The 25,458-nt window shown below is 34.9% G+C and overlaps 1 protein-coding gene across 2 annotated transcripts in view; it reads left to right on the forward strand.

Annotated features, from left to right (window-relative positions):
- The window catches only part of LOC150100951 (ubiquitin carboxyl-terminal hydrolase 10-like), a 229,365-nt gene that overhangs the window by 78,249 nt on the left and 125,658 nt on the right, over positions 1 to 25,458 (forward strand). For both annotated transcript variants that reach the window (XM_090401329.1, XM_090401330.1), the window contains exons 5-6: positions 5,996 to 6,087; positions 18,727 to 18,836. In XM_090401329.1, coding sequence (XP_090257455.1) covers positions 5,996 to 6,087; positions 18,727 to 18,836 — 202 coding nt within the window. The remainder of the gene's footprint in view (positions 1 to 5,995; positions 6,088 to 18,726; positions 18,837 to 25,458) is intronic.

The raw sequence follows: 25,458 nt of genomic DNA on the forward strand, positions 1-25,458 counted from the left end.
ATGAAAAGCCAAACGGCTAGTTTTCTGGCAACTTAATAGTCTTAATAATCTTTCTACGTGAGTTTTTTCCCGTTATTTATTGTGTACTTATTGTAATTATTTTGTAAAATGAAATGTAATGAAGTTAAAAAATTTATGTACTTACCTGATTTTAATAGTTGTTTTACTTTTAAAAAAAAATGTATTGTAGTTTAAAATATTAAGTTATGTTTTTTGAAGAACATCCTCATTATGCTAATGTAATCTACATGTCTGCCATTATTCCTAACTTCTTGCTTACCAGTTTCATGGAGTGGGCATGGTCGCCGAGAAGTTTGATGTGTGATTGACAGCTGACAAGGAGAGCGTTCGGTATTAACGGGTGTAAACAAGAAAGCGTTCGGGAAGAAATAAGAACACAGGCCGGCAGATATTTAGATTCAGAGGAAACTGAGTTTTTTTATGTGACGGTCGGAGGAAAATTAATAGTATATTCCAAAAAAGGAATCGTGGAACTAATAAGTTTCAAAGTGGAATAAGAATTGATAAATAAAAAAAAATATTGCTATAAATGTTTTAAAAGGAATATTCGAGTTAATGCTAATTGGAAGATCAATAGTAGATTCTGAAAAGGGAATCATAGAACTGCGAGTTTTTTAAAGTGGAAGAGTTAAGACTGTCAATAAGCATTAGTGAATAAAAGAAGAAATTGCTATTTACGTTCTAAAGGAATGTTCGAGAAAACTCTGATTAGGAAGTTTCATCTGTCACGCCGGATCTAACTATTATTTCTATTGGAAAGGAGACAGAATAGAGTCAGGAAGAATTAATGTCAAAAATCCTAGTAAAATTGTAAGTGTACACTGATAGGTTAAAAAGGTACTTTTTAGGGAATAGAAATTTAGTTATATTAGGAGACAATATGAATAGAATATGAAAGATGAGAGTTGTTTTCCTGATACTAATTTGCATATCATTCATAATCAGTTTTTTGGGAAGGGAATAGTTTTAAAGCACGTAATTCAAATACACAGCAAGAAAAAAAATTAAATTTGGGTAAAACAAAACCTAATGCAGGAAATTTTAGAAATCCCAAGGTACATAATTCAGATAATGTACAATGTAAGAGTGATGATGATCAAATTGACTCTAACAATGATGAAATAGTAGCAGAATATCATAGGTTAGTTAACTTAGAGTTAAATAAACCAGAAAAATGTGTTACTGTTACTTTCAAACCAAATTCCATTTGCCTTTGATAATGCAAATGTAGTGTAGTGACAAATTCCACTGTATGAAATCCTTTTGGTTAAATTCTTTAAACATTGATGTCTTAGATGGCATTGTTTTGCTTTGCATCAGTGACATATGCAAAGCAAAACAACTTATCGTGCAGAAAGAATATATTGTTATGCTATGCAATGCAACCTACTGTGCAGGAAGACTATATTAACTATATAAAACCCACGGGAAATCTAATTCTACTTAAATCTAAGTAACAAAACAATACAATCTAATTCTAACAAAAATTGTAACTAATGTCACTATTTTTTCTAAAACTAAACAACTTCAATTTCAGAGCTCTCCAAACACAGACCTACCACCATGCACCACATGATGCCATTTCTTCCAACTTAGAAGAAATGAAATCCTGCTTCAGTCTCTCCTAATAATCTCAGCATTCTCTAATGTCTGATATTAGATCATCACCAGCTTCAATTTGTGCTGGTGATGATCTTGAACTTGAACGATATTGCCTTAGAGTACCCATCATCTTATATTTTCTTTGTTTGCATTTACCAGGAATGTGACATTACTGGTAAATGCATGAATAGAATAGTCTCAGATCAACAAGTTTCAAAATGTGGATTTTACAATTTCTGAATATGCCTTTTTTTACTGCTAATGTTTCCTGAAACCAAATTAAAGAAAACATTTGATGTTTTCTTTTATTTGTTATTATTTATTTATTTTTTAAATAAAAAAAGGTATTTTTTTAAAAAAAAATAAATAATACCTTTTATGAAACAAACAAAAAAAAATCTTCATTTAAGAAGTAAATGTCATGCTTAGATCCTTGCACAGTCAAGTGACTCAACCAGCATCAAAACTCACAATTTCAGGTTTTTTTCACTTTAATGAGGGCACTTTTATTTCATATGCTGTAGTGACAAGGAGTATTATGTACTCTTTGCTTCATTTGTTGCTGGATCTTCCATTTGGTCTTAAGGTCTGTAGAAGATGACATAGAAACAGTGCTACGTGAATAAATACCAAGCTGTGATATTTGCTCCTCTGAACACTTTGACTAGGTCTGTTACCATGCTATTATAGTTATTATAGTCTTGCAGAAAAAAATTACATCTTATCTACTGTTCACATATTGCAGTCATGTTTTAAAATCACCAAATAGCATTTAATGTTATCTTTTTGATGCAGAGAATAAGTATGGGAAGAATCAAGATTGAATTAGATACACTTTTGTGAGGTGCAAACCATTACAAAATCAATGCATCAACTGTCTTATCCATTAAAAACTGGAAGAAAAGGTACACTTTAGTATGTGTTTTCTAGGGTGCAGCAATGATATGGTCTATAACATGACATAAAAAATCGAAAATATGAAAAAGGCACTGAATGTGTGAATTGGAGATCAGAAAAGAATTCTATTAAATTAAAGTTTTTAGAAAACATTTTAACTGCCATAATCCGAAGCTTGTGGTAAATCTGCATAGGTAGATTTCGTGGATGCAGAAAGTTATTTATGGATAAAGGATATCTGCCAGAACAAGTGCTTAATGTGAAAGACACTGACCTGTATTTGAAAAGAATGACTTCTAGGAAGAAAGGGAAAATCTGCTCATGGATTTAAACTGTTTTGTTTTGTTTTCTGTAAGCACTAGTTGACACACGATCAATCTGATGGTTATGACAGATTACGTAATCCATATGAATTAAAGGGATGGAATACCTTCCAGCTAATTGGAAAGCCATTGCAAAGTCCTGAGTAACAGCTATGCAGAGTGGTTCTATTATTGCTTTCTGCATAAGTTGGAACTTTCAAAGCTTTTCTTTTAATTGATAATTCTCCAGAGTATCACCATAGAATCTAGTATTTGACAATCTATGCATAGAAATTTTCTTTGCCATTAAATAAAATGTGACTTTTACAACTGCTAAACCAAGATGTTATTGTGGTTTTTAAATCTTCTAGGTTTAAAGGCTAGGTGAAATGGTGTCAAGCTTAACTGTAAGTTATAGATAGAACAATTATAACATCGCAGATTGCCAAACAACATGAAGGAGTTAGCTGATAAGTAAACGAAATCTGGGATTAACATATGTTGTTGAAAATGTCTTGAAGTAGCTAATGATAGAAGAATTGTCAGTATGGATGATGTGCTATCTGAGATTTTAGTATTCTTGAAAGGAATAAGAGTAAAGGCTTTGAAACCATGATGAAGAACAGACATTCAGCAATACGGATGAGCTAATTATAAAATTGAAAATTAGTGAAAAAGATAGTCAGAACCAAAATGATCCTGAAAATAGTGCTTGACTTTGTTAGACCAGAATTTAACAAGAAATCTTTATACTAAATTTTCATGTTATCCAAACATCCCTTTGATTAAGTGTGAGTTGGATTCAGATATTAGAGGACCATAAAGTTAAAAATCTAACATGATCACTTAGCTTGTTCCTTATAAAGAAGTTCACAAAAAACTTTTTTTGGGAGAGGGAAAGAAAGAAGCAAAAATCTAAAATATGTTTTTTTTGTCTCCTCAAACACCAGACACTATGAACCAATAGGATTTTAAGCTCATTAATTTTATTTTGTACTGCATGATAATTCAAATATATATCATACTTGACTTTAAAAAGTTGTAATTTTGTTAAAGGCCCATACATATGTATGCATGTAATTTTATTAAAAATAATTTTAATAAAATTATTTTTAGGCTTGTTTTTGTCTTGGGGGTGAAAGCAACTGGTTAGCTGCAAATATTCAAAAATGGCTACTTGTTGATATTTTCATTGATGGTAATGTTTTTACTGGTATTTGAAAGTGGTTTACATTCTTAATTGTCTCTGTAGTACTTTTGAAGAATGATAGAATGCACTCTTTAAATGGAAAATACCTTGCTTTGATTCTTGTCATGACAAAAGGAATCTTTATATGGCATTTTTGAATTTACAGTGAATGTGCTGATCTCGTATTAGGGAAGAAGACTCCTCCCCCTCTCAAAAACATCAACAAAAAATAAATGGATTTTTATCTTACAAAGTGGGTAATTTGGCCATAGGATATATAATCAACAGACAAAAATGCTATGTAGTGGACATTATGGGGTGGTAATAGTGCTGACAGAATATTGTGGAGTGCAAACTGTTACTAAACTGTGAATCACTTACTGTTGTGTACTAGATTATCTCTCACGGTGAATCAGACTACATGGTGGTATCATGTATAAAATTAACACAATGTCAGCCAAACAAGTTGCTTCTGAATTTCAGCCAACTGGCACCTAGATTTAGCAGTACATTGTTCATTTTTTTAAAGTGGCACATTTTCCAAAATGTTTTGAGAATCTAATAGATTTGTTTCTCTTTCCATTGGACTGCCTCCCTGTACACTAATTATTTTATTGATATTTGATTTCTTTATATATTGTCAATTCAGTTCGATTTCTTTCAGGGAAACCAAGATACAAAACATGTTGAAAAGATTTATTATAATAACTGTTCTGGCTGGATGGAATTGAATGAAATTTGAGATTTAGTGCATCCAGTAAAATACACCCATGTAATTCAGTTATGGTTTCAGTTCGTTTTTACTAGCAAAGTACTTCAAACTGATAGTTATAATTCTGCATGAATGGATGAACTTTAATATTTGGTATTTAGAATATATTTTGAAATTAATCTCATACAAAGAATATTAAAGGGAAAGGAAAAAAGTGATCATCCATATACAAGGAAGGTTAGCTACCTTTTTAAAGAAGCAATCATTATATAGACATTATTTAAAATAATGTCTATATACAGAACATAGAACAGGAGAAGTATTCAAGTTCAGGAAACAACAAAAGCAAAGAACCTTGAAGAACAAAAAAAAAAAAAAAGAAAAAAAAAAGATGAACTCTTGAAGATAGAAGCAAGAGGATAGAAAAGGACAAGACATTTCTCAGAGTTATGAGACTGATAAATGTGGAACTCTGAAGGAGATTTGATGAATTGAAGAAAATATTGCTACCAAGCACCCAATTTCAGTGATGGCATCACGATCTGTGATGAATAAAATTCATATAACCACTTAAAGACTTGCACAAAATTCATTTTCCCACAGCCTGTTGGTTGTAGAGCTGAATCACTGTCTACTCAGCCAACATTTGTGAGGTTCATTCTACATAACAGTAATATTATCAGATTTAATTTCTTAAAAAAATTCCATCTTATTTTTTTTCTCGGAATTACTTGGGATTTTTATAATGGCATGTAATACAGTATACAAAAACAATTTCAAATGTCTTTTTCTGACATACTGAAAGTTACTAGCAGTAAATTTCAGTATGTCAGAAATTGTATGGATTATTTTTGAATTTATTAAATTTAAATATTTTTATAATGACATTTCCTTGGTTATCTAGGTAGGTCACTATATTGTAAAACACTGCATGATCCACCATACTTTGTAGTGCATGAAATTGTTTTTCTACAGTTATGTTGTTTAGATTTATTAAAGATTTTGCCTCTGCTATTTACATTTTGTTGATTTCATCTGAGAGAAAGTTCTTTATTAACTATTTTATACTTTTTGAAAGTTGTCCTTTTTAAATTATAGTATAGATATTTCAGTTTAGTAAAGTTTCCAAAATATATTTGTCAAATTTCAGTTACATAAATATAGATTATGGATATAGATAAGAATGGTTAATTATGGAATGGATAAGAATGTATAATTAATTTGTGTCTTCTTAGTTTAAATTTGATACTTTTCATATGTTAATAAACTTAGGAGCTCTTCAAAAGCTTCAGCTAAACCATGTTGCAACATCGCCTTCTCCAAGAGGACTAGTCAATCGTAGAAACTGGTGCTATATCAATGCTGTATCCTTCAATGTATCAATGTTTTATCATAATCGGAAATAATTCAACATTTATTTTATGCTTTGTAATTGACTGCTATTCAGACAGCCTGATTATCAGGTTGTTAAAAACAAGAGCAAGAATCTAACTTACTGTTATGTCTTTGATTTACATATTCAAATTTGAAAGAATTGTTTTAAATGTTCTTCTGAAGTGGCATTTTGTATGTTATGCTACTTCAGCAGCAACATAAAAATATAAGCAGCTATAGTGGTTAAACACAGTATTCTATACCAAATGCCTTTTATAAAAATTTAAATATATTGATAATCACATTTGAATGCCAGGCATTTTGTAAGTTTAACACCTCTGTGGCATTGAAGAACAACATGTATTCTTCTTTGATAGTAGTGCTCTCAAGTTAATTGTGATAAGAACATGACTAACATTTTTATTAACCTTCTCAGCTGATCTGTTTTATTGACCTGATCTCAATTCAGCTGATCTCAATGCAGTAGAGACATCACTGGGTTTATCTTCACGCTCCAGCAATAAAATTTTTGGGCTGTCAGTAGGCCTTTCCATTTAAGCATATGAGATTGACAGTTTCAAGATCAGATTTCATAACATCTTCATACCAAGTATCTGGCTGCTATGTATTCATGATGAATAATGCAATGAACACAAGAAACTCTGGAAATCTGCAATCACTGTTTATAAGTGCAATTAATCCTGCATTTTTCTCCACCATTGCAGGTATTCCATCTGTTGCAACACTGATGAGTTTATCCAGTGGAATATCAGCATGTATTAAGACACTGTCAAGTACTTTTATAATGTCGACACCACGAGTGGTTTCTTTTAGTGCCACTACATCCAGCATCTCTTTCACATTTACATCAAGTGAAACATGGTGAAGAAATACTGCCAGTTGTGGGTTGTCTTGTATGTCCATAGATTTGGCAAGAGCTAAGCTGAATCCAAGGGAATTCTTTAAATCATTTTGCTTGCAACATTGTCACTGATCTGGGGGATACTCCTCTCTAGGGGAGTGTGAAACTCGTGTTTGTGCTATTAATTGCTGAAATGTTGTGTTATTTGGATCTAGCACTGCAACAGCTTCAGCTATATTCTTCTTAACAAATTCGCCATCAGAATATAGGCATGAGCAGCATTCCACAATATAACAAAACTAGCTTCAGTTGTATCTGCTTCCTTACTGAACATTTTTTACTTTTTTTTATTTTTTACTAAATAATTTAAGGAAATTACAATGTCAACTAGGATATATATTAAAATAAATTTTAACATACTTCAATATTTTGGCAATGTCACGTTGCCATTTTCAAGAAACTTAAGAACAAGACGTGCATGCAGGCTCAACAAACAGTAAGTGAGGAAGAAGCAGGAAGCTATTATTTCTCCTAAAGTCCTGATGGTGCCCTCTAGCGACAATGTTGGTATTCTTGGGCGATTGGGCTGAAGGGCTTCTGATGTAGGTTTCCTAAATTTGAGGCAGTCTCATGCAAGCCAAATTTGTTGAGGTTCGGATTGTTTCTTAGGGCTGAAGCTGATTCCATGAAAAGCCTTTCATATTTGTATTTACTATGGTTATTATTGTGGCTTTTTTCCACCGTATTCTATGGCAGGTATCCAGCGCATGGTCAGCAAGACCAGAGTGGCTATATTGGTGAAACCAATACAACCATTACTGAACATTGTCAACAGTTGTTTATTTTCAAGTTCCATTTATTAACTGGAACATTGCTGTGTTAAAATCATCAATAAATAGCCATCAGCAGTGTCTGTTGACTATTTATTGATGATTTTAACACAGTTAACTTGTTTTTCATTAATTCTAATTTAGGTGGAGAATGCAATGCTTCTTACTTTGTGGCATTTCTGCAGAACTGACCATTGTCTCTTTCAGCAAGACATAAGGTTGCTGATGAAACTGCATGGTTTGTGGACAGGAACATCACCACACTTGACTGGCCTCCACAAAGCCCTGATCTCAACCCTATTGAACATCTGTGGGATGAACTGGAGTGTCAAGTGATGTCTGTTTCACAACAGTTCAGGACCTCATTATATGCCTAGGAAGAATAGTCCAAAATTCCCATTGATCACTATTGTAGGCTTATGGAAAGTATGTCCTGTACGATTGCTGCAGTCATCCCAACAAGGAGGTCCTCTATCTTAAGATGGGCGCAATGGCCATTTTTTCCTCACACTACGGCGTCCACTGACTTCTTTCCAAGCATTCTATATGTGTATACTATTTGCATGGTGTAAAATCATGTAGGCATAATGTACAATTTATTTTATTTTAACATTCATTTTTGTATTTATTCATGCATTTTAGAATTTTTTTTAATGGATGAATTGTTTACATTTGTGCTAATTTTCATTGACCATTTTATGAGGGTGGTCTGAAATGTTCTCGGCCTAACAATGAAAAAACGAATTTATAATTTCAAAATTATTTTTATTTCTCAACATAATTTCCCTTAAGACTAATACCTTTATTCCAGTGATGCCCCAGCGCCATTATCCCGTCCCTTTAGTGTTTCTCAGTAAGATCTGCAAAATACCCCTCTACAGCTGCAATCACCTCTTAATTCGAAGAAAAACGCTGACCAGCGAGGAAGAGTTTTAGTTTTGGGAAGAGATAGAAGTCAGAGGGAGCCATATCTGGGAAATAAGGTGGACGTTCCAACAATTCATAGTACAGATCCCTTAATTTTCCCATTGCCAAAACACCTTTGTGGGCAGGTACATTGTCCTGATGAAAGATGATTTTTTTTCTTCTGCAAACTGGGTTATTTCTCACGAATTTTTTCGTCTATTATTATTATTATTTAACACCTCCAGGGAGTTCAGGGACTCATCGAGGGAGGGAACCAGCTCTACAACTCCGTATCCACCATTCAATCACCAACTGACCGCAACTACACCAATGCCATCTACTGCCGACCACTACTGGTATTTCCACAGACATTTACAAACATCCATGCCCACTGCAGGATTCAAACCCAGCCCTTTAGCCTTTTGGCTGGAGAGTGGATACGCTATCCACTAGGCCAACCAGGTCTAGTCTGGTTAAAAGATCAGAATAATATTCCCCAGTTATTGTTTTACCCTTTTCAAGATGATTAATAAACAAAATGGCTTTAGCATCCCAAAACATCAATGCCATGACCTTTCCTGCTGGTGGAACCGACTTTGTTTTCTTTGGCGCAGAACAACCAGCTTCTGTCCACTGTTTTGACTGCTGTTTGGATTCCGGTGTGTAATGGTGAATCCAAGTCTCATCCATAGTAATAAATCGTTTCACAAAATCAGTTTTATTCTTGTTAAAATGCTCCGAGATTTTCATGCGAGTGCATTTTTGATCTGCTGTGAGCAAGCGTGGCACCCATCTTGCACAAAGCTTTTTGATATGCAATTCTTCATCCAAAATATATTCTACGTGTTCTTTTGAAATGCATATAGTCTCAGCAATTTCAAGCACTTCCAATGATTTGCCAGTCATCCAATACCATATCGGGCACTCGATCAATGATTTCTGGTGTTGTTACACTTTTTGGGCGTCCTTCAAGCTGGTACCACCACGTTTAAACTCAGTAGCCCATTTCTTAATTGTTGAAAAAGAAGTAGAAGAGTTCCCATAAACTTTTATGAACTTCGAATGAATTTCTTTTGGCATTAAACCTTCTTTTACAAAGAATTTTATAACCGCCCAATACTTAATTTTATCCATTTCAAGGGATACAGACAACACTTTTGCTTCAGACAGCTGTATAAAAAAACAAACTACTTGATAGAATGACTAGCAATTTTACATGGATGCTTATGACAGATGTACCAACTTAGAAAAAAAAACCTCTTGCCAATAGTGTTGCCATCTATGGCCGAGAACTTTTCAGACCACCCTCGTATTTATTTATTTTAGTATTTTATGAAAAGTTTTAATAAATGTGTTGATTAGTTTACTTTTTTATAGAGTATATAAATTATAGATATTTTGGGAATTTTGTTTTTATTTCGAGGCAGGCATCTTAATTTTTGGGTGGATACTGCTGTCAGACATAAGGCCCTTAAAATGTGGTGGATTTTAGCAAAAATAATTTTTCTCTTCTTTGAGGATCTAACAAATATGTTATTTCCTTGACAATGAGAAAGGATAGTGAGTGTAGTTGTCCAAGCCATGGTAGATTTTATTTGCTGCCATTGGAAATATTACTACTACATAGTTTTTTGTTTAGTATAAAGTTATCAATACTTAGCCACATATTGCTGCATTAGAATCTGTTCTTTTTCCATCAAGAGCTATCTGTTTATATCCTTTTGATTATATCATTTAAAAAATCTGATGAATTGGGTATTGTTCTATATATTATTCAGTTTATCTTCTTAGCCAGTTTGCAGGGATGAATAAATGAATGTGAAGCAAGTATATATATATCTATCTGTTATGTAGATGTAGATGACCTAATATATATTAGGTCATCTGCAAATCTGCTGGATGATTGGGGGTTGAACAGAAATACGGAAATGTTTCATTTTTTTCCTTTAGAGGAATTTTTCCCAGGATTCCCACCCAGTTCTCTCTTCTGATGATCACATCAGTAGGATTTGCTATGTCCTACTTTGCAATGTGTTTATGACTAACTTCTTGTAATTTTTTACTGAAAATTAAATATCCTTATAATTAACTCAAGATTTTCTATGAATTCTCAGATTTTTGCTGCTTTCATACAAAATTTTGCTCTGTTCTTCATTTCCTGCCTTCTGGGGGTTTCTCCATATTTTAATACTATTAATAGCATAGTGATATTCATATTTCCTTATGGAGATGAATAACCTTTGCTTCTTCTTGTCCTCTTGTGTTGAGGAAATCATGTAAATGGAATATTTACAGCCCTGGGAAAGGATTAAAACTAATTTTAATGCTTCCAATATTTTGTCTCAGTCACTGAGACATCTTCAGGGATTACAAATAACTTTTGTAACAACACACTCAAGTACAGTGCCATACTAAGTGAATCACGTGGGTGACTAGAGGGCTATCTAGGTGGTGCACCCTCTATGGGTGTTTGTAGGTGGCCTGGGATGTAAAGTGGGATCTCTAATAATGAATATTTCCCAGATTTTGGGAAGTTTTATGCAACCATATTTATTTAAATTCGGTTGATTTCTGAGTGACGCTGCAGATTCTAAAAATAGTCTTTTTTGAATTTACTAAGGTGGAGCATGATGATTTTTCTCCAGGAGATCCTGAGGGTTGTATCCAAAACATGGTCAGCAAGGCCAGATTGACCATAGTTGTGATTGCAGATGTATGATTTGTGTTCTTCTATCCGGATGGTTGCTGATCTGCCTGTCTGTTCCGAAGTAAGCTAGCTTGCAGGACCAGTGTACTCTATATACTCCAGGCACTGAGAGAGGACAGAACTTATCTTTGGCGGAACTGATAAGAGGAGTAAGTTTATGGTGGGGCTTAAACGATGTGTGGAGGTTGTACTTTTTTAAGGACCTGGCTATTTTTTTCTGATGTGCCACAGATGTTCCCCAGCCATCTGAAGAACTTCAGATGGCTGGGGAACTAATTATTATTTTTTTAATTCTGTAATTGCTGTAGCCATTGGAAAGGAAGGTGTTATGTATGTGGTTATTTGGTTGAAAGGGAGATTCCACTGGAACAAAGCTTGTGGACTGTATTGATTAGATTAATAATGCCATATTGTTGAGAGGGGGGGGGGTGTCGGTGGTGATAAGAGTGTTTGTGAAAATATCTGCCTGTGCGATTAGGTTTTTTATATACAGAGAAGGAAAGGTTACCATTAGGAAGGCATGCTATTAAGGTCTCTAGGAAGGATAAACTAATGTTATTTTCCTTTTCCATCGTAAACTGGATTCTTGGATGTAGGCTATTGAAGTGACTGAGGAAGGAGTCTAAAGTGTCTGGACCATGGGGCCAAATAGAGAACACATCATCTACATTTATTTAAGTTAAGGGATATTAATCCCATATTGTTTCATAGCCGAATAAGAAACTCAAAGAATTTCATGCCGAATATAGTAAATATATACAGTTCGGTGAGCCCAAGCGTAAGCAAATACCTGGATAGTGTTACAACTGACCCTTTAGGGAGCAACACTGAGGCAACTCATGGTAAGGGTAAAGCAAGCGCTGATCACTATTCTTGATATTTCCCCATAATGTGAAACCCAGCTCCTAGGAGCTGTATTACTGTTCTACATTATGAGTGAGAGAAGGTCGCTACCCAGACCAGTTTCAACCTTTATTGAGGTCTCATCAGTGAGTAGGTAGACCTAGAAATACCAAGTTTGTAGCAAACAGAACTTACATATACCCTACTATGAGAATTGCCAAGAAGGTGTCCTAATAAATTATTAATTATATGAAGAGCCAAAGGCTTCAATTCGGCGACCTAAAAATTAAATAAGTTTAGGTTGCTGAATTGAAGCCTTTGGCTCTTCATATAATTAATAACATCATCTACATATCCTAGCCAGATAGAAGGTTTGAGAGGGGCTCAGTCTATGGCTCATTTTTCAGAATTTTCCATGTAAAAATTGGCAAGGGGAAGGTGGTGAGAGAGGGTAGCAGTTCCCTCTGTTTGTAGATTTTGTTCTCCCAAGAAAAATAACCAGAAATAATGGCAGTGGAAAAGAGCTCTAAGATATCAGGACAAACATTTTTAACCTGGCATTAGTAAGGTGTGGTGTCACAGACCCCAAATATATAGAAAGAAATAACTGTGACACTGCCACCTTACTAACACCAGGTTAAGAGTGTTAAGGTGTCATTTAAGGGAATATTGGTAAACAATATAGTGATTTCAAAGCTTACCAATATATCTGTATTATTTAAAGTTAGATTTTCAATTAAGATGTGGTCTTACCACATCTTAATTGACAATTGAAAGTGGGGTCAAAGAGTTAGCCAGCTGCTTGACAGTTTGTAGGTCTTAGGAGGGGAATTAGGTTTGTGGATTTTTGGTAAACCGTATATCCGGGGAGATGAGAACGGAAAGTTTTGAGTTTTTTTGTAATGTCCGGCAGCCAGGAGGATACTTTTTTAAGAAAGTTTTTTAATTTTTTAACTTGTGTTTTGTGGGATCGTGTTCTAGTGGGATGTAGGTAGCCTAATCTTGGAGAATAATCTCCATTCTTTGATTATATTCTGTGGTATTAAGGACAACTGTGGCATTACCTTTATCTGCTCTGGTGATGACGATACTTTTTTTTTTCCATAATTTTCTGAGAGCCGCAAGTTGTCTGGAAGATAAATTGCTTTATAAATTACTCTGTTACAACATTACATCAGGTTTCTGACATTGTGTTTCCCATTTTACATTATCAGTTCAATGACATTGAACTGTTATTGTGTTGACATACAAATTAAGCAAAAGCAGTCTGAGAATAGAACACTCTGGGTACCTTCTTGCCACCTTTCCCTTTCAAGACAACATCCCCTATATACAATCCCGTGACTCCGACTGGTCAGATCATTCCAGTATCAGGCTTCCAACTGACTACCACTCCCTATCCTCAGTTTCACCAGCAGTGTTTCATACAGTATTCCGTCAAATGGTTCTGGAAAATTAGAAAATATTACCACATATATTTGTCTCTCTCCGTCCAGCACACATCATTATGTTACAGGTTAGTAAAGTAAGATTTTGCCTCTCTGGAAAGATTTGTATGTCCATTATGGAAGTTTGTATTCTATCTCTAACCAGTCTCTCTAATGCCATTACACATTCTGTCATTGATACTGCTGATTTGGTTCTCTTATATGTACTGGCACTGTTTTCCCTCTTTCCACTTTTTGTGACCATTCCTGTTTCCAGACTTATTGAGTAACCAGATCAAGAACATAATCAGCTCCTTTGCACATTCTCTTAAGATACCTGGCAATAGTCCAACTAGTCCCACAGTGTTATTAACATCGTTTTATTTAATATTTCAAACTAATCTGCGTGTATCAACTCTTTACACTTTCATATAACCTCTCCCCCAAAAGCTGAAATACCCATTGAACATTCCTGCTATAATGTCAGCAGTCTTCTTTAATTTGCCAAGTTCTCCTTTCCCATTAAATTCAACAGCTTTTTAGCCCATGGTGTATAACCCTTGTGCTGATGAATATCTTGTTCTTCATACCTCTTCTTTAACATCCTCTTTCTTTGTACTCCATGATTCCATGAGTTATTCATTTAACCCCACTATTTGACCTGCGAACTTTAGGAAAACATCTGATATTATCATCAGTAATTGATCTTGAATGATTTCCCAGGCATTAGTGATTTGTCTCTCCTTCAGTTGATTAATTGCCAATTGTGTGTTTATGTTAGTTAGTTTGGCATGTACTCAAATAAGCATGTTTAGCATGTAAACAAAAAAGTGTCTTTTTATTTTCCTTCATCTGTTTTCTTTAGTAAAGTTTGCACAGTGTAGCTACTTCCTATCCAAAAACCACATGATCCTTGCCACTTGGTGGCACCAATGTGACTGTCTTATCAATAGAACATGATTGCTTAATAACAATTATTAATAACAGTACATTGTTATTAAGCTCAATTCTCGTGGTAAGGTATTTATCCCTCTGCATCTTAAAGAATCCATTCTCTTATTTGCACATTATTTTCTTCTTCCAGTCAATGCTTTCACAGTTAGTCATCTAGTATTATCATCTTCCTCTACATTCCCTGGCCTATAGCAATTCTTCATTAAATAACTAAAATTCCAGCTAAACTGAACTTTAACCTCATGGTAAATGGCCTTAAATCTATTATCAATGATTTTTTGAAGTTCTATGAGGAGACACCTGTTTTCAGATCATCATTACCTCCCTCTTTCCCACTTTTTTTTTTTTTTGTTTGTTTTCCTTAAAAAAATGCTATATTCAGTCATTCTATTTCCATCAGTGCATCACTCTCTCTGTCAAACATTTTACAGATAGCAGTGGTTTGCAGGCTGATTAATTTTATCAATTCCATGAATTACTTTTATATTGCTATTGCATCTTGCAGTGTATAAACAAAAAAGTGCATAGTCCTGATCCTTTTCTCTTGTCACACTTCTCACCCCTATCATTCCATATTACATCTCACTTGCTCTTTCCAATGAGGCCATCATAGCCTGTTTGTTTCTCACTAATTCTGGTAGACCTTGCTTTCTAATTTTTGTTTCCATGTTTTAACACCTACAGCTCTCACTGAAATGCAGACTTTCTCCAGCAAGCAACTCTCTTCTACTCTCAGATTTATTGCATACATTTGCATATGCAAGTTCTCCCTTCCTTCATATCCTGACTGTCATTTCTTTTATCATGCCTTGAGAAAATTCTCACAACTCTGTCTTGCTTGCTCTTCCCCTGAACTTTTTATCTTCTAAAGGAAGATAAAAAGTTCTTGACCATTCACCTTCCTTTGCTACCCTTACCTACTCTATCAGTGCATCCTTATACTTTCAAAAGACAGTCTTATCTAAATTCCATATCTCACTTTGATGTAAACCTAATTCCTTCCTCACTTCTAATATCTTCATTCATTTTCATATCATTTTTACTGACTTCAGTCATTAAAATGTATGATGAATCACATTTCTATGTGATTCATCATACCAGATTTGGTCTCTCCCACTTTTGCTCAATCCTTTCACTTGTAGTATTATTCACACTACTTTCACAACAAGATAACCCATGCTTTCTCCCAACTTTTTACTGCTCGCTTGCTGTTCCTTCACATTAACTTTCTTAATTACTACATTTGTACTCTTATTACTTTCCCTCAGTAATTTATATGTTATTAGCCTGGTATGTTGTTAGTATGTTACCAAGCTGGCTAGCCAAGTGGTTATTGCATTCGCTCTCCAGCCAAAAGGCTGCGGGTTCGAATCCCACCATGGGCGCGGATGTTTGTGATGTCTGTGGAAATACTGGTGGTGGTGGTCGGCGGTAGATGGCATTGGTGTAGTTGCGGTCAGTTGGAGGATTGAGTGGTGGCGACAGTTGTAGAGCAGATGCCCTCCCTCGATGAGTCTTTGGACTCCCTGGAGGTGTGAAATGATAATAATAATAATTACCTATTGCCATTCAGGTGACTACATTTTGTGTAAACTTTCTTGCCACCTAATTTACATACAACTGCCTTTCAAATCCACATAATCTAAAAAATTACGTATGACATACTTCATAATATTTTATTATTCCATTTACTTTGGACCAAAATAATTAAAATCATTTTGTCTATAGATATATTATTGTTGCATAGGCTTTTGTGGAGAGAGGACATTACTAAAAATGCTTTTCTTTATTGGTATTATTCCATTAGTAAGAACCAGATGGAATATAATACTGTTTTATTGACAGCTCTATTAGTTTCATGGAAATTCTTGTGTTTAACATCATTAAGAGAAATATGTGAATCAACTGAAAAGCAGGTAACATACATAATGAAAATATTTGAACAGGAATAATAGTGGAAAGCGTGCATTTACTATGATGTTGTATGCTGGTTCGTGATCTGCTACATACTACTGGTAACTATGTGTACATGCGTGTCGCGTTGAATTAGCAGATACAAGACTTGATGTAAAATCATCCCTTGTTTTTTGTTGCACTGTTGAGGATGTGTGATCATTTGAGCTGTTCTTTGAATACTCTTGAGAAAAATCTATAATCCATATGGAGCATTTTTGTTTGTTGCCATAATACTTGATGTTTAGTTTCAGTTGTATGTGTTGCCAGTTCTGTTGAGAACAAAAGGAAACACAAAACATTACTGGTAGTATGTACAACTACACTATCTACCGATAATTGATCACTGTTATTTGAAGTTATGGAACATTCCAAGTTTGTTAATAACATAAAAACTGGTGTACAGATAGGAGGAAACAGTATTTCGTCATAGCAGTTAAATACAGGTGGTATGGTAACACAACGTGAAATCAGTGACTTTGAGAGATCTGTCATCATGGGCTGTCACGTTGGTGGCATGTCCATACGTGCCATTGCCTCTCAACTGGAGCATCCAAAATCGGCAGTTGTCGATGTGATCAACAAATGGAGACATTCTGGCATCACTAGTGCAGGAAAACAAACATGGCAGCTGCTGAGAAACTGGCTACAGTTAGCACAGACCATACATGATGAGTTTCAGAGTGCCAGAATACCATGGTGAACATTAATACTGTACAAAAATAACTCCCTTTACTGGGTTTCCGTGGAAGAGCAGTGCCACACAAGATGGCACTGCTCTTCCACGGAATGAGCAAGGTGGCTTGTCTGGCCTGGTGCAAAGAGCGTGTAAACTAGATAATTGACTATTGGAAAACAGTATTGTATTCTGCAGCCTTGAATCAAGATTCACCTGTCTGATGGCAAAGTGTAGGTGTGGAAGCAGCTTGGTGAACACTTGTTACCACAGTATGTTGTACCCATAGTAAAGTTTTGTGGTGGAGGAGTAATGGTGTGGGGTGCCTTCAGCTGGTTTGGAGTAGGACCCACTGGCCATCAATGGTTCCACGAAGGTAGTTCAGTACCTTGATATTCTGGATAATCAGGGGCTGCCTACAGTGTGGAGTTTTTATGGAATGCACTTGTGTTACTATCAAGAAGACAATGACTCATTTCACAAAGCTGCAGCTGTTATGGAATAGTATGAAGAGATGGGTGTTAAACCACTCTCCTGACCTCAACCTCATTGAACACTTGAGGGACAAATTGGAGTAGCAATTGAGGTCCAGAGCAGCATGTCCTTGATCTGTCGCTCAACTCAGTGCTGCTTTGATGGAGGAATGGAGATAAATCCCACCTGTCTGCTGCACATTGGTGGAAAGCCTCCCTCAAAGGGTAAAGGAGGTGATTAAAGCCAAAGGTGGACATACCTGATATTAGGATTCACCTGCTGGTATCAATCATAAATTGCTAAAGTGTCTGGACAATTATTGGTAAATAGTGTATATAATACAAAGCACAGGATATAAAATAAATGCCTATTTACATGTAAACACTCGGCAAAGATGATTAATTTATTATAAGACCATATATTTCAGTCTGAAAATTATGGATACAAGGTAGAATGCAAACAATGGATTTATTTGAAATAGTGAGCTGTGGGATGTTATATTTCCAGTAACTTTATGTTCTGAGGAAAAGGTTAATCATAACAGTATATATTAAAAAAATTAATGATGTGTCATTCTAATCAGACTTTCTCATATTTTTTGATAACAATAGGCAGTCATTCCAATTCCAGTAATGTTCTGGCATTTGGAACAAGAGTAGCATGTGCTAGGAAAAAAAACAACAACAACAATGGACTAGTGGCAAAATGACATGACATCTCTTCAAATGATTGCACCTAATTTGAATTTAGTTATTTTAAATTCTATTAAAGATTTTCCCTTTGTTGCTGAAATTGAAACACTGAACACAGTTTTTTTTACCAGATTTCACAGTATGGGCAAGTAAAATTGTTTTTTGACTAGTGGATTTAAGTAGTATTCTGGAGGCTGGTTGTGTGAATCATATTTTGTATGCATAACAATCATTCTGTAAAATAAGTAGTTTTTCATGAACTTTAGTATTATTTTTTATGCTAAATACCTTAATTTCAAATTCAGACACTGCAAGCCTTAATAGCATGCCCCCCATTTTATAATTTGATTAGGCAGTTGCCACTTGGTCCTGATGTAGAGAGAGGCAAAACATCAACACCTATCTTGGACAGTTTGTAAGTATATTTTCTTTTCTTCTGTTTGTTTCAGAATAGAAGGGGCTTGATGGTAGAATTTAGGAATCTGAGTAAGAAAAAAAAATTACTGCTGTAGTTGTCATTTTTACTGAATAATTTAAAAAAATGTGGTTAAAGGCTTTCATTAACGAGAAGCGATTTTTCTGTGAACTGCTGGTTGATTTAAAGAATATTTATTTCAGAATTTCTGATTTAATGTTCATTTTCCTCTAATAAGATTCAATCCAAAAGAGATTGGGGTTTGTTATTTTCAGCATAACTGTGGATTTGAATTACTTTTACAATAAATAATATAAATTTTAATTAAAATTTATATTATTTATTGTAAAAATGGGGACCTTATCTAAAAGATTTTAGGCTTTGATATTTCCAGCATAAGTGTAGATTTGTATTACTTTTAATCCAGTAAAAATTTGTTTGTTTGTACTAAATGACCTGAATTTTATTTCTGGAGGATGTTCTTTCTTTTGTTATGAATCTGGGCCAGATGGCATGTTTTGGTCTTTGCCCTGCATTTCATTGGTTTGCCTCTGTATGACTTTGTATGTAGTTCATCTTCCTAGGTATTCTACCATATTATATCATATTCCATCATATTGTTCTAGATACTCTTTCCATTTGGTTCTGTATTTTTCTGTGGTTTCCATTATTGGTATTTGGTTTAGTTCTTTCAGTATGTCCTTTTATGTAGTCTTACATAACGTGCTGTTCTCATATTTCAATTTTTGCTGCAGTGATTCTATTCATATCTCTTTCTCTTATTTTCCAGGCTTCACTGCCATATAATGTTTTTTTTTGATAAAATTTTATACATTCTTTGTCTGTTTTTTTTATTTTTTTATTTTATTTATTTTTTTTTATTTTAACTGGCCTTAATGCATTGTTTATTATTCTATTTACTTAGGAGAATTTGTCAGTGAAATGTCTAAATTTTTATTGAAATTAATTTATAGCCCAAATAATTGACTTGTTTATTTATAGATTGTTTGATTATTACTATTTTAGTTCAGATGGGCATTTTTCTTTTCAGTGCCATAGTTTTAGTTTTTTTCTTGAGAGATTGATATATTATTCATCAGAAAATCTAGAAATAAGCAGAAGAATTCATCATAAAATATTAATAACAGAATCACTTATATTTAATACTTATATTTGTAAAATTTTCAGCTAAGTTTTATAGCCATTATCAATACAGTTAAGGAAAATGCTAAGTGCTATACGCTGCAGGGGAATAGCTCCATCTGCATTAATAGATGTTCAAAATACATTTCAATAGATTAATTTAGTTAATTATTTTTAAATATAAGCAATTTAATGACAAGGAACATACGAATGGTGAGTATTAGTTAATATAACTTCCCAAAATTGAGGAAATTCTACGCAATCAGTTTTGTTCAGGTTAGGGTTGTGCATGTGTGCTTCACAGCTTTCTTTGTACAGTCTTTCCAGAAGAAAGTGACTTCTGTGTAACATTTTAGTTTTATTTCACTGAATCCTGTATTCTGTAGATAAAGGCATGGCTTGCTAAACTGGATATTTTGGGTTCTTTAAGAGAAATGTATTCTTAATCTTCAAGACAATTTGTGCAGATCGACCAATTGTCCATAATAACATACAAGGGTGGTTCGATAAGTTTCTGGTCTCATTAACTTTAGAGGTGATAGAAAGAAAACAACTGTGTTATTTTTCAACATAATCTCCCTTTACTTCAACACACTTTTCATGTCTTTGAATTAATATTTCTATGGCCTTGAAAAAATAGTCTGTACTTTAGTTTGCAAAATGCCCTAAAACTGCATCTTTCACTTCATTGTCATCTGCAAATTTTCTTCCTCAAAGGTCTTTCTTCAGTTTCGAGAAGAGCTTGTAATGACTGGGTGCTAGATTTGGGCTGTAGGGTGGGTGTTCAATCTCTTGGAAGCCACGGTCCTTCACTGCAGCCTTTGCAACAATAGCCGTATGGACTGGAGCATTGTCATGAAGTAGGCAGACACTATGACTCTGCATTCCTCGTCTCTTCTCCTTTAGCCATCATGCAGTTTGTGCAGGAGTAAAGCATAATATTCTGAATTCACAGTGGTATTCCTTTCCTTGAAGTCAATTAAGAGAATTCCCTGCAATCCCAGAAGATTGTTGCCATGATCTTCTTGGTGGACCGAGATTTTGGCTTTTCTTGGCAATGCTTTGCCTGGTTTGCGCCACTCCATGGATTCCCTTTTGGAAACGGGATCGTAATAAAGGACCATGGTTTCATCTCCGGTGACAACAGAATCCAGCACTTCTCTCTGATTCCCTTGGCCAAGTTCTGAAACTTGTGGGAATAGGTCGCATGATGCTCCTTCTGAATTGAAGAGAGAGAAGTCGGGACACCACTGACCTTCATCATGTGAAGCTTCTCCTGAATGATGAAAGATGGTTGTTTCATCATTCATGAAATAAGCAAACATTTCTTTGAGCTTCAGCTGTCATTTAGCAGTTCCTCCTCAACAAGAGACATTTTTCTCAGTCATCACTTTCTTTGGCTGACCATCATGAAGATCATCTTCGATTCTCTCTCTTCCTGGGCAAAACTGTATAGCGCATTCCTTCACAGTGAAATATGAAGGAGAAGCTTCTCCATAAAAACCATCCAATCGCTATTTAATAGCACTTGGAGAAAGCCTTTAGTGAAAAACTTTATCACAGCATAGTACTCAATTTTTAACATTACTGCTACTTAGCTTTCCACGTGTTAGTCAAACGAGTGCTGTCAACTGAATGACATAGGTAGAGAGTTGAAACTTACACTATGCCCCCCCCCCCCCCCCCATAGATGGCTATCTGTCATGCATGGCATTTTAAAATTGGCACAAATTTTGTATGTCAAGCCGGAAATTTTTGGAACCTACCCTGTAAGCCACAAGAGCAGGGGATTCTGTAAACTCTAGGATAAGATAGAGGAGGATATTTGTCTTTTGGTGATAAAGAACGTATTAAATTTATGAACTGGACAGAAAGTGACTTGTACGTTAATCTGTCGAAGTAATCTTGCAATTTTTTCTGAAAGTCCCTCAACGCATGGAATGCAAATTCTGGTAATTTCTTCTTGAGGAGGATTAGGACGATGGCCATAATTATTATTTTTTCGATAGTTTTTTCCATTATAACCATTAACAATAAATGTAGTTCTGATAATAAACAGTTATTTGTTTAGAAGAGAATCTGTAGAACAAATTTTATGAGCTCTGTTAACTAAGGATTTGATTACACCATATTTCTGACAAGGATGATGAGAGTTCGAATCAATGTATTTACCTGTACAAGTTGGTTTTCTATATACTGAGAACTGTAAACTACCATTTGGTTGATGTAGAATGAGAACATCAGAAAAGGAAGACAATTGTTGTCTTCCACTTTTAGGGTAAATTTGATTCTTGGGTTTATTTGAATTAATATTTTAAAGAAATTCATGAAGATTGGACGAGGAGGAGTTCCATAAGCAAACACATCATCAACGTATCTGTACTAAATGGATGGTTTGTGTGAAAAAAATAGTCCAGAATATGTTCGAAATGTTCTATAAAAGTAATTAGCTAGAGTTGGGGAAGGGGGAATACAGTTTGTTCTGGCATCTAAAATAACCTGCATTAATGACTAAGTCTAATAATTTTACAATATCAGGAGGAAAGTCCTTATAAAGCAATTCAATCGTATCTCGCAGAGGGATATTTGTAAAGAGCGAGATTACATCAAAACTTAATAGATCTATGGGTTGTAGGGATAGTTTTGAAATTTTATTCTTAAAATTATTGAATTTTTTATGAATGAAGAATTTCCAATAAATGTAGAAAGAAGATTAGATAAGTATTTTGAGACTATATGTAGGACATCCTTTGCAGTTCACAATACATCTTAATGGCACACCTCCTTTATGCAATTTAGGAAGGCCATATAGTCTAGGAGCAAAAGCATGATGAACTTTTAGCCTTTTTTTACTATTTCTTCATCCCAAGAATGAACTTAAAGAGGTTATTAAGTTTATTGATTTGTGATTGAATAGGGTCTCTATTAATGCTTCTGTATGTAGAATGATCTTGATAATTCTTATCAAGAATTACAACTGCTCAACCTTTCTTGGCTTTAGTAATAATTTTTGAGGGATAAGGCTTGAAATTCTTTTCTAGATAGATTACATTCAGGAGGCATTGATTTAAATAAAATATATGCTGACTGAAATTAATTTTACTCACTAAATTATATGAGCAGTTACGAAGGCCGTTATCTAATATCATACATGAAGTTCATGATCAGAATGGTGTTTGTCGCTACTGCATAGTCTAATCCTTTGGCTAGTCATCTAAACCAGGATTACTATTCCTATCAGAACCCCAACTGGACCTCAACTGCCCAAACTACATATTACACAACTCTTTCTGCACAAGGGTAGCACTTGTGCATTTATCAGAACTGATCCAAATCAATCTGCTCTTTTCATATGCCCTATCACTTTCCAAACTCCATCAACCATTCTAACCTCGTCAACTCTCTTGCTCTAAAGGACAACTTTCTGCAGATGAGATACCCCAATAGTGAGGTCATCCTTGGACTTCAATGTCCACAACTCATTGGCTCCTCTTCTCCAGTTTCACTGATAAAGCAGGCAGGGATGCTGAGTTGTTTACCATTAGCAATGACCTATCTAAGATCATCAATCTTTCTGCCAGAATGTCTGACAACCCCTCCAATTTGCCAACACACTTGACTTCTTCCTAACAAGCTCCACTTCTAGGTATACTGTGGTTGGCATAGAAGTCTCTTTTGCCACAGAACAACCTTCACTAACTATATCTCTGACTCATGTCTTTTGGCACTACAAGTATGCCAACTGGAAGGACCTCCATGACATATTCCTCCTTCCCAGAGTCTGACTACTGCTTTAATTCTTCTGATCAAAACACCTTCTCAGACCGAATAAGAAATTCTCACAGGAATGAAGGAGATCATCCCTTATTCTGCCCAAATTCTCAGCCACCATCCAAGCCTTTGTTCTCAAAAGTGTGTCAGTGCTCTAAAAGAAAAAAACCTCTGTTTACCATGAATGGCTGAAGACCAAAACTCAAGCTGGCCACTCTGCCTATACTACAGCTTGTAACAGTTCTAAAAGAATTATCACCAAGTCCAAATCAGACTTTTAAAGGACCAAATGCTGCAAACTCGCCTCCCACTCATATTGCAGTCACTCCTTCTGGTCCCATGCCAAGGCTATTGGGTGCATCTTGCCCACCCAGGTTTTCACCACTCACATTTGGATGGTACTGTAGTTACCTCTCCTAAAGATAAGGCCAATTTACTGGTATTCTTTTCTTCCATATTTGTGGTAGTGCACCAAAATCCTCTAAGATTGCTTGATTCTATCTATAAGAGGGTAATCTGGCTAATTAATGATTCTTTTCACATACACACTTCAGTCCCTCTCTCACACAATGTTCAGTTTCTGCCTTGTAACTTGTAATTACAATAATTTCATGGATAGTGCTCTGCTGAATTGGCCACCACTCTTCTCCAAATTCATTAAAACGAACCATTGCTAACCACCAGCCTTTTACAAGTCCATTTTGAAACTCACCAAACCAACTTCACTGTCTCTTCTTTCATTCCATCTACTTCTGTTCTTTGGAACAGTCTTCCCCCCCCCCCCCCACTTTGTCTTTCCTGAAGCCTTTAGCTGTTCAAACAAAATTTGAGCAGATTCCTCCTTTTTTCTGTTCCTCTTGCTCATATCCAGCACTAAGGTGCTGTAAGTCTTGTCACCTTTAATGCGTGGATCAGATATAAAAAAAAAAATGCATTTTGTGTATGTTAAACTATCTGGAAAAGATTATGTAAAAAATGTTAACTATTATTATAATTATTATTCCACCTTTATTCTCTTCTCTCCTTAACTGAATGATTGGTGGGGTAGCAATACTATTTTACTATGGAATAATTAGAGAACAAGATATTTTCCCATTGTCTTCCTTATCCGGTAAGTGTTTTTATGTCCGTAGATATGCGTGTTCATGGGTTCTGATTTGCAGGATGAAGTGCTCGAGTTTCTGGGAATCGAAACCCTTTGATGTCCTATGATACTGGATAACTCACTTTCAGTTGAAGAGGAGTGATAAAAATTCTTTGCTTCCTGCATGGAATTTGAACTCAGGTCTTTCAAAATAAAGAGTTTTTGTATTATTATTGTTAGTATTAGTAGTCTTAGTATGCTACATGCGCGTGCGCGCACACACACACAACAGAGAGAGAGAGAGAGATGAATTTACTTCAATTTGGTACTTGAACTTTTTACACAAATTTGTCAAACTGTTCCAGTTTTCATTTCAACTATATTCCAGACTACAAGACTATGTGTCAAAATTATACATTGCAATAACTCTCTGACTTAGTGGAATATTCACGAAGGTTGGAATTTGTAAAATGCACAAGAAGGAAGTCTAGTCACTTTTATTAGAAATTTTGGTGAAGAAGTTTTGAAATGATATTAATAATTCTGCTCTGGCTGAATGAAATTTAATGAAAATTTATAGTTGTGATCTACAGGGTGGCCATGTTTAAGAAGGTGTTGAGAGCC

Source organism: Typopeltis vanoorti, chromosome 12 (assembly GCF_054136105.1).
Source record: "Typopeltis vanoorti isolate ZY-2024b chromosome 12, IOZ_Tvanoo_1.0, whole genome shotgun sequence".
NCBI classification, from domain to species: domain Eukaryota; kingdom Metazoa; phylum Arthropoda; class Arachnida; order Uropygi; family Thelyphonidae; genus Typopeltis; species Typopeltis vanoorti.